Source organism: Scyliorhinus canicula, unplaced genomic scaffold, assembly GCF_902713615.1.
Source record: "Scyliorhinus canicula unplaced genomic scaffold, sScyCan1.1, whole genome shotgun sequence".
In the NCBI taxonomy this organism is placed as follows: Eukaryota; Metazoa; Chordata; class Chondrichthyes; order Carcharhiniformes; family Scyliorhinidae; genus Scyliorhinus; species Scyliorhinus canicula.
Genome location: NW_024055727.1, coordinates 236,779 through 252,881, shown reverse-complemented (window position 1 = coordinate 252,881; position 16,103 = coordinate 236,779). Strand labels below are relative to the sequence as shown.

General features: G+C 50.1%; 1 protein-coding gene across 7 annotated transcripts in view; it reads left to right on the top strand.

Moving 5' to 3' along the window:
* Nucleotides 1-16,103, top strand: part of LOC119960717 (Fc receptor-like protein 5) — a 177,500-nt gene that overhangs the window by 83,825 nt on the left and 77,572 nt on the right. For 5 of the 7 annotated variants that reach the window (XM_038788336.1, XM_038788335.1, XM_038788337.1 and 2 more), the window contains one exon: nucleotides 12,501-12,663. The exons of 1 other annotated variant lie outside the window; for it this stretch is intronic. In XM_038788336.1, coding sequence (XP_038644264.1) covers nucleotides 12,501-12,640 — 140 coding nt within the window. In that variant the 3' untranslated portion in view covers nucleotides 12,641-12,663. Of the gene's footprint in view, nucleotides 1-12,500; nucleotides 12,664-16,103 lie in introns of those variants that run through there. One more of the 7 variants, XR_005459502.1, reaches the window with a different exon arrangement.

Sequence of the window (16,103 nt, the reverse complement as noted above, 5' to 3'; positions counted from 1 at the left end):
GAGGGGTTTGGTGGAATCCGAAGATGGGGGATTGAACTCTATAGATGGGTGAGGTGCTGGAACGAGAGGCTCTCCTCTTCCATTTCCTCAACCTGAGGGTCTGCACTAGTATGATGAGGATCGCGATCACCAACAGTGATTCGATTATATAGGACATGGAGTACCACGTCATGAATTTAGTACACCAGGTCTGAACCTCGCTGATCAGAGCTGAGCACTGGGGGTTTGCTGTAATTGAAACATTTACGGTGGGGGTTGTGGGGGAAACGTGTCTTGTTTCCACACATATACATATGACATTAAACAGTAATAAGTGGGCTTCCATCATTTTGCTGTTCTTTCTCTTCCTTCTTCCTCCGGTATTGACAATCCTGGCTTCGACCTCTGTCTCGTCCTTTGAAACCTTTGGGATCAAGCACAGTATCTGTCAATACACAGTTTAAGACCTTTACTTGTTAGTGCATCTGTCTTTCAAAACCCAATTGACCCTTTAAAATGACTGGCTAAGTCACACCCTGTGACTCCCCTCATTTTTTTTTCAAAAAGCGAATTTAAAGACCAGCATACACCTAACAATCCTTCCTTCTGCGAGCCGTCTCGCAGGCTTTGCTGATTTACCATCCGAATGTTCCCGGATGTAAATAGCATGTGGGATGGTGGCCGAAGGGCTACCTAACGTAAAATGAAAACAAACTTTGAAACAAACATCCGAATGAGTTGCGTATGGCCGCGACGGGTACGAGTTGGATGGGATCCCCGGGTAGGGCGTGCTGTGCCATACCCGAGCTTGGCTGACCAAGGGTTGGTTCTCAGACAGGGCGGGTCCTCAGTGCCGTTTGTCCACTGCCTGAGTAACCTGGAAAGAAACGGGTACGAATGTGTTGACCATGACTTGCAGCCTCTATTTCGGCGAATAGAGGGGCACCTAAAAAACCAAGGGAGCCAAGATGCTCCAACTGAGGACATCACTGAAGTTCTCAGAGATATCTGCGGACAAGCTATTTGGCGTGTGGCCTTACAACTTTGGAAAAGATCTCCAATCAAACCGAAGTTCTCAAAGGTATCTGCGGATAAACTAACGTGTATGTAAGGTGGTCACAATCTTTTCAGCTGAAAAGAAGATGTCCATCCTCCAGCTGAACAATGTACAATCCTGAGACAAACAAACATAAAACGAAGACAAACATACGTGCAGGTTCCATCAGAAAGGACATCGTTTCCCTCAAACGATTCCTATTTTACATCATCTGGACACCTCACTTTGATTCTGCCTCTGTGAACAGGGTCACAAAGGGGTTGCCGTGTCGGGAGTCAGACATTGCGTCGTCCTGCTCTCCCGGATCCCACACCCTTGTGTGGATCAGGCATGAAACTTTGGAATTGTGTGACCGGGGGTCACTCTCGTCATTGCGGACAAGTCTGTAGGAATTGTCCCTGTCCCATTGTGTAGTGTCGAGTGTGTTGTCGGGGTAGTCGGGGTCGGGTGGTGGTTCTGGGTTTTTAAGGTAAGTGACTTCCATGGGGTCACTGGTGTCGGGGTCGTAGTTGGTGCAGTGTGGGCTGTATGGCTGTGTGCTGTCGCTGTCTTCAGAGTCAGTGTCAGTCCTGCTGTCTCTGCTGTGGCAGCTTGTGGGCGTGTCGGGGCGTGGTCTGTTGTGGTCTGGGGGCGGAGTCGTGGGCGAGTCCGTGGATGAACTGGTCTGTGAGGGGGATGGTGGAAAAGTGTCTCTGGTGGGCGGGGTGAAGTGTTCTGCTGCATCCAGCAGGACATGGTGAGCATGGTTAGACTGTGTCCCATATGCCTTAAGCTGGTTAATATGGAACCACGCGGTCTTCCCATTAGGATATTTTATCCTGTAAACGGAGGGGCTAATTTTGTCCGAAATTGAGTAGGGACCGGAATATTTTGGAGCCAAAAAACTGCTGGGGTTATAAACAGATAACATTACCTGTTGCCCAACCTGGAATTCTGTGGTGTGTACGGTCTTATTGAAACAGGCAGTACGTTGCTGTCGGCGTTTCCCTAGCTGGACTGCGGCTGTGAGCTGTGCAGACCTCACAGTCTCAACTAGATCTTTAACTGCCTTTTCATGTGTGAGGGCCGTCACTTCGGGGCTTGTCATGTCCAGTCCTAAAAGGAATTCTGTACCATTCATAGGGCGTCCGGTCATGAGTGTATGTGGTGTGTATCCTGTAGATGTGGAGACAGTGTTCCTTATGAACATGAGTGCAAAGGGGAGCACTGAATCCCATGTGGAATTATTCTCTTGAACCATTTTCCTGAGGGTCGTTTTTAGGGTCCGATTCATGCGCTCCACAATCCCGCTGGACTGTGGATGATACGCAATATGGAAGTTTTGTTTGATACCGAATATTGTCAGGACGTTCCTCATGACCCGTCCTGTAAAGTGAGATCCCTGATCCGAATCGATACTTCGGGGTAAACCCCATCTCGTGAAGATGTGGTGGGTCAGGATCTTTGCAGCTGTCTTAGCTGTGTTTGTTCGTGAGGGAAATGCCTCTACCCATTTGGTAAGGTGTCGATGACCACCAGAACGTATTTATAGCCATTCCTACAAGGGGGCAATGGACCTATAAAATCGATCTGGAGGTTTGTCCAAGGGCCGTTAACTGGGCGAGTATGCCGAAGTTGTGCCTTCTTAGAATACCTCTCCGGGTTATTCTGAGCACAAATCAGGCAATTCTCAATGTAGTGTGTGACATCAGTCCAGAGATTAGGCCACCAACAGAGTTGCCTGAGGTGCCTCGTTGTTGCATCAATTCCCTGATGCCCGTGTCCGTCATGGAACAAGGCAATCATCTGATTCCTGTCCTGCTTCGGGACCACATAAAGTTGGTCCTTAATGATCACACCCTCATGTGTGGTCAGTGTGTGTTTAAAGTGCTCGTACGCAGGCACAAAGTTTCCCTTGAAAACCTCCCTGAGGTCTCTGTCCTGTTTCTGTGCTGCTATGAGATCTTTAACCTCTGTTTGTGAGACTTGTACTGCGCTCACAGGGGCGCTAGCTGGTGCGCTAGCTAGGGGGGTCCATAAGTGTCCTCTCCTGGAACCTGCCTTAGCCAATGCGTCGGCTTTTACATTCCCAGGGGGTGATGACATATGGTGGCTGCGAACTTTTATAATGCCGAAGGTCCTGTCCTTCGCTTTCTCTAGGGTGTGCTGGAGTAAGGGGGCTGATGGAAGGGGTTTTCCGTCTGCGGAGACAAAACCTCGTGTCCTCCACAGGGGCAGAAAATCTGTTAGACTGTTGCATACATATAAGCTGTCCGAATATATGTCTGCTGGGCTGGGGAAAGAATCGGGGTGGTCCACTATATACGCTATGGCTGCTAGCTCTGCTGCCTGCGCGCCTAAGTGACCAGGTAACTTCAGTGCTATTTCCTCGAGAGCACTCCCCTGCACGTCCTCTACGTAGATGCCGCCTCCTGTGATACGCTCACCATTTAAAACTGTGGAGGAACCGTCTACATAAATCCTCAAGGGTCCACACGTGTCTGTGGGCTGGGGGCTTTGTTTTGGGTTCCCTATCTTCCTGGGGGGTGTTTTTGCTAAAAAGGGTCCTGTGTTATGCAGGGGAGCTACAATTTCACAGTCATGGGGCTGTCCGGGGTATTGGAGGTTGTCTGCTAAATATGTGTGTGTGCGGGTCCGTTTTACTGTAATGTCCCGTCCTTGTAAAAGTAGGGTCCATCTAGCTGCCCTAATCTGGCTAACTGAACCGTCCTTCAGTCGACCGTCTAGTAGTAGCTGTGTGGGTGTATGTTCGGTTAGAATGGTGATGGGGTTTAGTCCGGTTATGTATGAAAAATACTGTACTGCCCAGAAGACAGCAAGGAGGTGCCTCTCACAGGCTGAAAATCCTTGTTCTACCGGGTCTAACAGTCGGGAGGCATAAGCCACTGGTCTTAGCTGCTCGTGCCGTTCCTGAAGCAACACGGCCGAGAGGGTCAGATCTGTGCTAGCTACCTCGATTGCGTACGGGGAAAGTTGGTCTGGGACTAGCAGCGCGGGTGCTGCACTAAGGGCTCGTTTTAACTCTTCCACAGCGCCTGTATGCTGCGGAAGCCATTCCCAGGGGGCTCCTTTCTTAAGGAGGTCTGAAAGTGGGGCGGCTTTTGTCGCGGAATCCGTCTATGTGGTTCCGACAATAGCCAACCAGTCCTAAAAACGACCGGAGGGCTGAAACATTCTGGGGAAGGGGCAATTTGACAATCGAATCAATTCTTTTGAATTCGATCTCGCGTTTGCCGTGCGTGATGACTGATCCCAAATACATCACTTTACTTTCCAATATTTGGGCCTTTTTCGGGTTAACTTTACAGCCAATTTCAGTCAAGAGTTCCAGGAGTTCGGCCAGAAGCGAAATGTGCTCTGCCTTTGTGTCTGTCTGCAGTAGTAGGTCGTCTACATACTGTACCAGACATTCGGGTCGGGAAAATTTTCTAATCCACTTGCCAGCTGTCGGTGGAAAATGGAGGGGGAATTGTGGAATCCTTGTGGGAGGCATGTCCACGTGTACTGCTGAGTTTTAAAAGTGAATGCGAATTTGTATTGGCACGCTTTTGCCAATGGTATGGACCAGAATCCGTTACTGATATCCAATACCGTGAAGTACTTGGCGTTGAGACCCTGCTTGAGCATGGTCTCGGGACTAGTAGCTACCGTTGGGGCTACTGCGGGGGTTACTTTGTTGAGTTCCCGATAATCAATGGTCAGACGCCATGATCCATCGGGCTTCCTCACTGGCCAAATAGGGGCATTGTTGGTGGAGGCTACCGTTCTCAGTACACCTTGGTCCAACAAGCTACCTATAACCTTTTCTATTTCCACCTCTGCCTCGAGGGGAAATCTATATTGCTTTTGCGGTCGGGGGTCCTGTCCGGTAACATGAACTTGTCCAGTCATTCTGCCACAGTCATGACGATGACTTGCAAATGCTGTCCTGTGTTTGTTTAGTTGGGCCTTAATTTGTCGGTCGGTGTGGAGTGTAGTCAGGTCGAATGAGTACTCTCCCACTGCGCTAATCCGATTAGCGTAGTCTCCTACTGTGAGGGTGGCTGGGGCTCTGTCTGATCTAGCCATTCGCCAGACACACTGGTTCACTGGGTCGAACGACAAGCTGTGAGCGTTCATAAAATCTATCCCCAGGATGTGTTCTGCCGTCCGGGGAAGATTTACTAGAACTACGGGGTGCCTTGTGCTAATGTTCCCTAGCTGGATCGCTACGGGTGCTGTGATATGTCCCTGCTGCGAGTGTCCGGTGAACCCGCTAAGTGTAATGGTGGAGGTGGTCGGCCACGTGTCTGCGTGTGCCGTGGTTGTGGAGTTAATGGTGGTGCGGGATCCTCCTGTGTCCCACAGTAACTCTATGGGCTTCCCTTTGACTTTCGCTGTGACTACGGGCCTCCCTGATGAGTCCCATAGTGTGTCACAGACCCAAGTGGGGGAGCCCGAACACCGTCAGTTCGTCTCGTCCACTTTGGTGGGTCCTGACTGTGTTATCACATTGTGGATGGGTTTTGCCTTACTGCGGTTCAGAGTGCCTGTCTGCTGGCCTCTCTGAGATCGCTGGGGTGCATTACACTCTTTTGCCCAATGCCCTAACTGTCCACAGTTATAGCATTCCTGTCCTTTCTGTTGAGGGCTGCTCTTGCCTTCATTTACCCATGCGGGCTTCTGGTGCTCTCTGACTGCTTGGATATCTGCAGCAGCCTGAGCCTCTTCTGGGGATCTAACTTTTCCTTTTGCCTGAAGCGATTGCTCCCAAGCGCGGGACAATCTTTTCAGGACCCATTTTTCGTTATGGGCCTCTTCTGAGGGGTCATAGCTATTGCAAGCGCTCTGTCCTGCTTCTGTTGCGTGTGAGATAATTGTGCGTGTCCACTTAACCATGTTTTCGCGGGTTAAATGCACTCTATCTAGCTGTCCGAAAACTGCGCTGAAATGAATCCACAGCCTTCCTGCGAATGCTGTGGGGTGTTCGGATCTTTTCTGCCTGCACATATTCAATCCTTCTACGGGGTCACCTCTATTGTACCCGATGGCATCTAAAATGGCGGTGTGCATCTCCTCTAGGCTGCCTCCTGCCACGTTCTGTGGGTCGGGGAGGGCTGCTACTACACTTTGGTCTAAGCTCAGCACGGTGAGCTTAACCTGCTCTCTCTCATCCAGGCCGTACATGGTAGCCTGCTGTTTTACTTTAGCGAAAAAACTGGTGGGGGTCTGCGGTGGGGAGGAACGGAGTGATCTTTTCACAAGCGTCCCTTAGCTGGGTTACTGTTAAAGGGGTGGTGTAAGTTATGTCTGGAGCGCCTTCTGATTCGGCTTTTCTCTGCGTGGTTACGGGATTCATGGGTGCGGTTATGGTCTGAGCTGTGGGGGGTTGGGGTGCCTGTCGTTTCTGCTGAGCTGCGGGCGCACATGTTCCCTGAACATAACGCTGCGCTGTCTCGCTTAATTCCTGCCAATCTGGGGCATTTTCCCCATCTAACTGTGCTCCAAAGGTGCTTTGGAAGCCATTCTGCACCGAAAGCAGAGATTGCAATTCCGCAATCTGTTTCCTGCATTTCGCGTGGTCAACTGTGCTTTGTCTTTGTTCGGTCGTTGCAGCATGGAGTGCTCTCAAAGCTGCTTTGAGATCGGAACATTGCCTTTGCAATGCCTCCACCTGCTTTTCCGATTCCTGTCTTATCAGAACGGCACGTTGCACGTCCTGATAGGCTTTCTCATACTGGGTCTGGGAACTGCTCAGATGAGCTAGACAAGACTGGTGAGCCCTCTTGGCATCATCCACCTCTCTATCCTTCTCTGCCAACTTCCCTTTTAATTCCAGGTTTTCTTTCTCGACGTCCCTGACATCGACCTTACTCATCCTATTCCTCTCTTCTAAATCTGTCCGGAGCGTCCTGATGACCTCCTCTGCGCCTCGCAACTGTGCCAAACAGGACACAATCGCCATCGGCTTGCGTACTTTACCTAGATTCTTTTTGTGTATTTGAGAGAGGTTCTCCCACCAAGTATGACCTATACTCCCGGGACCTGTCTCCTCCATTTGCACAAAACTCTTTCCAAAGGGGCCATCCCTTTCCTTGTAAATATTTGCGGAGTTCCAGCTCCCACGTGGGACACTGGCCTACCCTGCTACTGTTGCTGGTCGCTGCGACCACAAACTTTGCTGGATCCATCAGACGTTCCATTGCCTGCATGGCCATTTTCTCTGACTCTCTTTGTATAATTTGGAACAGGGGGTTGCTGGGGTGGTGACACAGGTCCTCAAGGGTTCAAACGAATAAAAGCTATACACCGATTAGTAAAGTTCAAACGATCAATATTTATTATACAGTTATAATAAATACCCATGCACACTAAGAGACTAAGCTATAACTAAACTTTAAGTGAACAGAATACTTATCTAACAGGAACAGGCAAGGTCAGAGAACGAGGCCTTCGTCCTGGTCTTGTACTGCAGCCTTCAGCAAGCGTTCTGGTACTGGGGGTCTAGTGGGCTTGGATCGCGTAGCGAGCGTTGAACTTACGGTTTCGGCGGCTGGTGCTCAACGGCTGGAGTCAGGATGCAAGATGTCAGTCAGAGCCGGAGCACGAGTTTAACAGACCGGACTCTGTGGGGAATTTGCTTTTATACCCCTCTCTAATGTCCTTGCCCCCTTCTAGGCGGGCTCTACCTTTCGGTACCGATTGGAACGTTTCCAAACGGCTACCTTCGAAATCCTCCAATGCGGGGGCTTCCCTCGATGTTGGGGGGTGGTTTCGATATTCGTTACTCTGGTGCCATCCTGTCTGCTCCACCAATTAAGTGCTACATTGAGATGGAAATGTTGCCATTGTGTGTGCCTGGATCTGGGCTGCCTCATCAGAATGTTAAGCGCTTTGCCATTAACACCTTTGGCTTGGAGATCTGCACCTGGCCAGAAAACTGGTTTGCTGCTTGCAAAATGCTAATTAGTTGAGAGCAGGCTGTCTGTTCTCACTAAACAGTCTTTTCCTTCTGTCTTCCATTTTAGTTTGGCTCAGTGTCCATTTTGCGTGGCCAGCATGGCTACATTAGTTGATGTGGTGTATATGGATTTCAGCAAAGCGTGTGATTAGGTTCCCCACGGTAGGCTATTTCAGAAATACGGAGGCATGAGATTCAGGGGTGATTTAGTAGTTTTGGATCAGAAATTGGCTAGCTGAAAGAAGACAGAGGGTGGTGGTTGATGGGAAATTTTCAGATTGGAGTCCAGTTACTAGTGGTGTACCACAAGGATCTGTTTTGGGGCCGCTGCTGGTTGTCATTTTTATAAATGACGTGGAGGAGGGCGTAGACGGATGGGGTGAGTAAATATGCAGATGACACTAACGTCGGTGGAGTTGTGGACAGTGCGAAAGGATGTTACAAGTTACAGAGGGACATTGATAAGCTGCAGAGCTGGGCTGAGAGGTGGCAAAATGGAGTTTAATGTGGAGAAGTGTGAGGGTGATTCATTCTGGAAGGAATACAGGAAGACAGAGTTCTGGGCTAATGGTAAGATTCTTGGTAGTGTGGATGAGCAAAGAGATCTCGGTGTCCATGTACATAGATCCCTGAAAGTTGCCACCCAGGTTGAGAGGGTTGTTAAGAAGGCGTACGGTGTGTTAGCTTTTATTGGTAGAGGTATTGAGTTCCGGAGCCATGAGGTCAATGTTGCAGTTGTACAGGGAGACGTGCGTGGAAAGTTTTTAACGCAGAAGTGGTGCCTGGAACGCATTGCTGGCGAAGGTGGTAGAGGCGGGCACGATAGCATCATTTAAGATGCATCTGGACAGATATATGAACGGGCGGGGAACAGAGGGAAATAGACCTTGGAAAATAGGCGACAGGTTTAGATAAAGGATCTGGATCGGCGCAGGCTGGGAGGGTCGAAGGGTCGGTTCATGTGCTGTAATTTTCTTTGTTCTTTGTTTTTTTTGTATGGTGGGATTGGAAACTGGGATCCCAGTTCCTTTCCCTGGATCTCTGGAATACAAGTTAGTGACAACACCCCAACACCACCACCCTCCTATAGATGTCAGCAAACCGCTTCTTCCATAAGGGAACAAAACTGTTCACAGTATTGATAATTGGAAGACACATTTTCAACCTCAGCCACTAAATTGTGCACAGTTCATATGAGGAAAGGTTGAGGGACTAGAGGTTGTTTTCGTCAGAGAGAAGAAGGTTAAGAGGTGACTTAATTGAGCCCATACAAGATGATCAGAGGATTAGAAAGGGTGGACAGTGAGAGCCTTTTCCTCGGATGGTGATGTCCAGCACGAGGGGGACAGCTTTAAATTGAGGGAGATAGATATAGGACAGATGTCAGAGGGGGGTTCTTTACTCGGAGAGTAGTATGGGCGTGGAATGCCCTGCCTGCAACAGTAGATGGACTCGCCAACACTAAACGTATTCAAATGGTCATTGGATAGGCATATGGACGATAAGGGAATAGTGGTAGATGGGCTTTAGAGGGGTTTCACAGGACGGCGCAACATCGAGGACCGAAGGGCCTGTACTGCGCCTGTAATGTTCTATGTTATATGTACTATGAAAACCAGGGAAACCGGTTGTTAATGTCCACAGAAACCAAGGGGAAAGAGTGTTAAATGGAAGTCCCCAGAGAGGACAAAAGATGTGAAAGGTCAACAGCAGAGAAACTGACATCAGAGGATGACCTGTAGGTGTGGGGGGAGGGGGAAAGGGGAAGCAAAGAGGAGAAAGGTGCAGGAAAGGTGGATAAGATGGGGGAAATTTAAATGTCTGTTTAAGAGAGAAAGAAATTGTAAAAGACAGTTAAAATGAAATGAAAACAATGGGTCACGGTGGGGCTGATTATCTGAAGTTGTTGAATTCGATGTTCATGCCGGAAGGCTGAGCCTAACCGGACGATGAGAGATTGTTCCTCCAGTTTGCGTTGCGCTTCACTGGAACATTGGATAGAAATATAGATAGTTACTGACTCCGAATTGAGGAAAGTAACAATCCTGACAACCATTGGATGAACACAAATGAAAGGGACATTTTATTGATTGGAGATGTTTCATGATGTTGACTATAATTGTCAATGGGTACACGGTGCTTCAAGAAGCAGAAACACAAGGGGCGCGATTCTCCGCTCCCCACGCTGGGTGGGAGAATCGCGGGAGGGCCGGGCAAATTACGCCACGCCGCCCTGGCACACGCACGAGATTCTCCCACCGCCCCCCCCCCCCCCAAACTGGCGTGTCGCGTTTTGCGACAGGCCGTTCGGAAGAATCGCCGCTCCGGTCAAGCGGCAATTCTCCGGCCCGGATGGGCCGAGAGGCCTGACGAACCCGACCAGTTTTACACCGGCGCCAACCACACCCGGTCGCCGCCGGCGTGAACAGCGCGTGACGGCTGCTGTGGGGCCTGTGGGGCGGAGGGAGGATCGAACCACCAGGGGGGTGCTCAGGAGCGGTCTTTCCCGCGATCTGTGCCCACCGATCGTCGGGCCGGCGTCTTAAAGGACGCACTTTTCCCTCCGCCGCCCCTCAAGATTCAAGCCGCCATGTCTTGCGGGGCAGCGGAGGGGAATATGGCAACCGCGCCGCTGGATGGCGCCGGCCGACCTTGCGCATGCGCGGAAGACATCATTCAGGCGCCGCCGGCCGTGTCATTCAAGCGGTGCCGCTTTGACGCAAGCGTTAAGGTCCGGCGCACGAGATTGACGCGCCGCCGCTCCCGGTGGTGTTTGCTCTTCTGGGTGAGTGTGCCGAACACTCCATTTGGCTCTGGTTCGTTACTTAGCTCTGGAGTCCGCCAGGTATCGTTAAGATACCGCCACAAGTTTCAACGTGAAGTTCAAAGCATAAACCATACAGCAATTAGTAAGTTCCAAACAACTGAGTTTATTATAATACAATTATAATAACTACCCATGGACACGCTAAAAGGAATTAAACTATTCCTACAGCTAAATAAACAAATACTTATCTCGAAGGAACTGCCGGTTCAGGGAACAGGTCTCTTGCTCTGCTCTGGTCTGCAGACCAGGTTGGTATTGATTAAAAAGGGGTCAGGAGTGTCTATCTCTGGTAGCGATCGTTGTGAGATACTTACTTGCTGGCGGCTGCTGTCCCAACCCTCTCCTCCCTCTCCTTCAAGGTCTTCTTGGCAAAAGCTGTCGAGGTGCTGGTCCACAAGGCAGGGCAGGTCAAGGAGAGAGGAGGGCTGGACAAGAAGACTGAACCATGTGTGGGACCTGTCTTTTAATAGGTCCCAGGGATCCGCACCCTTTGGGCGGACTCCCTTACCTGCTCGGAATCGATTGGGTCTCTTCCCAATCGATATGGTTTGAATCCCCCCAATACTGAGGCTGTTCCTTAGCTACTGGGCGGGCTTTCAGGCTCTTTGTTTTCGACCCTGTTGGTGCCTGAGTGTCTGGTATCCTTACAATGTTGCAGTTACTTCCCCATTTCTGTCCATTGTATCTGGAATCGTTCCATTAAATGCTAACTATCCTGGAGATTGCCTCATTAGTATGCAGAATGTTCGTTTCGGTGCTGTCTGCGTTCTCAGCAGACAGAATCCACACCTGCTAAGGGCAGCCTGCTGGGGCTGCAAACATTGTCCATTTTATCCTGTATGCTTTGCGTGCCTCCATTTTGTATTTAGGGAATGGCCAACTTCAGTGGCTACACTGGGGGGCGGGGGGGGGAGAATGGGGGAGAGGAGCAGCCTCCGCGACGGAATGAAAACACTCCGGTTTCCACTCCGGCGTCAGCACTTTGTCTCCCTTTGGGAGAATTCACCCAAGGTATGTCATGATAGAATTTCTTCATCGAGCACCTTCTCGAGGCTACCACTGAAAAAACTGTCATCAGATTGAAATTTTACATAGATTACATAGAATGTACAGTGCAGAAGGGGGCCATTCGGCCCATCGAGTCTGCACCGGCTCCTGGAAAGAGCACCCTACCCAAGATTAACACCTCCATCCTATCCCCATAACCCAGTAACCCCACCCAACACAAAGGGCAATTTTGGACACTAGGATAATTTATCATGGCGAATCCACCTAACCCGCACATCTTTGGACAGTGGGAGGAAACCGGAGCACCCGGAGGAAACCCACGCACACACGGGGAGAAACGTGCCAGATTCCGCACAGACCGTGACCCAAGCCGGAATCGAACCTGGGACCTGGAGCTGTGAAGCCATTGTGCTATCCACAATGCTACCGTTGCTGCCCCCTAAATTAAATGCAAATAACGAGGTAATAATTGCCAACAGCTTAGTCATCACACAAGATTCTTGCTGAACAGAATGCAATATGAAGACTGGCTTTAGAAACGGAAATGTTGCCGCTCGGAAGTTTTTCTAAATAATAATTTGTACCATTTATCGTTTACCTTGTTGCTTTAGTACCAGACAGGAGGATACCAGAAACGAGGACGTTAATTAATGTGTCTCACTCACTATTAGTTCCTTCTAATTTCACAGGTGATGCTGATGCAGTTTCTGGTGTCATGGAGGACAATGATGGTGCAGCCGTGTGGAAAACAGCCCACTTAATATGTTCCACGAATTTGAGATTTTTGGAACATCGTTATGTTCGCTGTTGCACAAAACAAGGCATTTAGTTCCTTGAATTCCATTACTCTGTCACCGAGCTATTCCATTAAGCGCATGTGGACGGGCTTTTCTGTGGCTGGGTGTGTGTGAAAGTGTCTGTTCATGTGCAATGAACGTTGTGGTGTGTGTGTGCTCGTTGGGAAACTTCAAGACAGGATCATTATAACCGAAATAACATATTTGAAGCGGAAAATGTTACGGGAACAATAAATATACAAATAAACATCTCAGAGCAAATGAATGAAATCAGATCAATATATTTGAAACGTTTTGCTATCATGTGGGGAAGGTTGGGAGCTGCGTCTGAGGGATTGATTCGCCAGTGGGTCAGCATGGAGGAGAGTTTGTGAAGGGAGTCGGGATTGAAGGCGCTAGCAACAGCGCCGCTCCCGAGGCCCCAGGGAAATACACAGGGAATCCGGAGTAATCGCTTCATTGAGAATTTGGAGACTGTTTGCCAACACTTCGGTTTGGGCCAGGGTCAAGGGAAATGTCGATTCGGGGGAACCACAGATTTGAGCAGGGATTTGGGATGGAAATTTCGGAGGTGGGAGGACAGGGGATTAAGACTCTAAAAGATTGTTGTTTTCTCGGGTTGCATATTGAAGGAGCTGGAAGCGAAGTATGGGGGCTGGAGCAGGGGTGGAAATGTTTAGATTACATGCAGATTGGAGATTTTGCCAGGAAGGAGATACAGAACTTCCCGAAGAGCTGGCCTCTACATTGCTGGAGGGGGACTGAGTAGGGAGTAGAGTCAGCAGTCTACTGAGCTATTTTGGGAGGAGAAGGCAACTGGAAGGGATCAAAGCAAAGTGGGAGGAAGAGCTGGGAGAGGAGATGGAGGAGGGGTTCTGGTGTGAGGTGCTCCGTGGAGTGAAAGCCTCCACCTCGTGCATGAGATTGGGGCTGATACAGCTGAAGGTGGTGTACAGAGCACACCTCACGGGTCGAGATTGGGCCGATTCTTTGAGAGTTAGAAGATGTGTTTGAATGTTGCGGGGGGATAATCACGTTCATATGTTTTGGTCCTGCCCAAAGCTGGAGGATTACTGGAAGGAGGTTTTTAGGGTAATTTCTAAAGTGGTGCACGTGAAACTGGACCCGGGCTCCCGGGAGGCCATATTCAGTTTGCTGGACCAGCCGGGATTGGAAACGGGTACGGAGGCAAATGTTGACGCCTTCGCCTCGTTGATCGCCCGAAGGCGGATCCTGTTGGGATGGAGACTAACCTCTCCACCCTGTGCCCTGGCCTGACGGAGTGACCTACTGGAATTCTTGACTCTTGAGTAAGGGTAAGTTTGAACTGAGAGGAAGGATGGAAGGGTTCCACAATTCATGGGTCTTATTGATTATGCACTTTCAATGCTGGATAACATCGAACGTTAGTTTGGGGGAGGGGGGGTGGGTGGGTGGGTTGGAGGGGGGGGGGGGCTTGTGTGTGTTAATGGTGACTATGGGTGATTCCTGATTTCTTTTGTCATTTGTTTCCGTTAACATGCACGCTAATGTTTGGGGGTTTGGTGGGAGTTTGGGACCGTTGTTATGATATGGGGATTGACAATTACATTCATAACGTAATTATTGTTGATTGTTGTTTGGGTTGCAAGTTTGGTGAGAAATGTGAAAAAAGTAGGAGAATAAAAAAAAATAGTTTAAAAAAAAAAATAATGTGGGGGGATTATATTGGTGATGTGGCCCTAAAATGGGCCTGGCATAAAATGGGGGGGGGGGATTAATTGGCAGAGGTTATAAAATGGGAGGGTGCATTAACTCTGGGGACAAAATGGGGGCCAAATAGTTGGCCAATGGGGGACTTAATTGGGTGGGGGGAATTGGAAGCGGAACAGATTTTTGTGGGAGTGAATTGGGGGATTAAAATGGGGTGAAAATGGACGGATTAAATGGGTGTGAATAAAATGTGAGTGGCATAAAACTGGGAGAAGATCGAGGTACATCCTGGGACACACACACTCCCACACACCTCCCTCTCCACACACACAATCCACCCCCCACACACTCCCACACACTTCCCTCTCCACACACAATCACCCCCCCCACACACTCCCTCTCTCCCTCCCACACACTCCCTCCCACACACACCCCCCACACACACTCCCACACACCTCCCTCTCCCCACACACACCCTCCCCACACACACCTCTCCCTCCCACAATACACACACTCTCCCAACACCACTCCCACGCACCTCCCTCTCCACACACAACACCCGCCCACACACACACTCTCCCTCCCACACACACTCTCCCACCACACTCCCACACACCTCCCTCTCCACACACACAATCCTCCCCCCACACACACTCCCACACACCTCCCTCTCCACACACACAATCCTCCCCACACTCACACACTATCTCCCACACACATACACTCTCTCCCTCCCACACACATCTCCCACACTCCCTCCCACACATACTCCATTCCACAGACCCACATACTCCCTCCCACACACACTCTCTCCCTCCCACACACATACTCCATTCCACAGGCCCACATACCTCCTCCCACACACACTCTCCCTCCCAACACATACTTCCATTCCACAGACCCACATACTCCCTCCCACACACACTCCTCCCGCCCACACACATACTCAATTCCACAGACCCACATACTCCCTCCACACACACTCTCCATCCACACCAAACTCTCCCACACACTGCCAAACACCTCCCTCTCCATACACACAATCCTAACCCCACCACACACACACTATCTCCCAACACAATACACTCTGCTCCCTCCCACACATCTCCCACACACTCCCCCACACACAATCACTCCTCAGACCCACATACTCCCTCCCACACACACTCTCCCACATACTCCCTCCCACATACACTCCCTCCCACTCACACTCTCCCACACACTCCCACACACCTTCCTCTCCACACACACAATCCTTCCCCACACACACACTCCCACACACATACACTCTCCCACACACTCCCCACACCTCCCTCTCCATACACACAATCCTTCCCCACACACACAATCTCCCACACACTCCCTCCCACACATACTCCACTCCACAGACCCACATACTCCCTCCCACATACACTCTCTCCCTCCCACACACATACTCCATTCCACAGACCCACTACTCCCTCCCACACGCACATCCTCACACACACCCCTCTCCCCTCCATCACATACACACATACAGATACTCGCTGAAGTTATCCCTCTCTCATACCTCCTCCCTCTCTCACACCATCAGACACACTTTCTCTCTTGCACACTCACTAACACACTCAATCCCAACTTGTGAACACTCGCCGCCGTGCACACGCTCAGTCTCTCGCATGCAATCCCTCTTTATCACTCACTATTCATCACTCTCCATCTCTCACACTCGCACTCACCCCCCCGTATCATGAAATCTGGCATTGCAACTCCCTCTCCCCAAGGCTGCTCACATCTCTCTCTACCTTAACCCCCACACTCGAG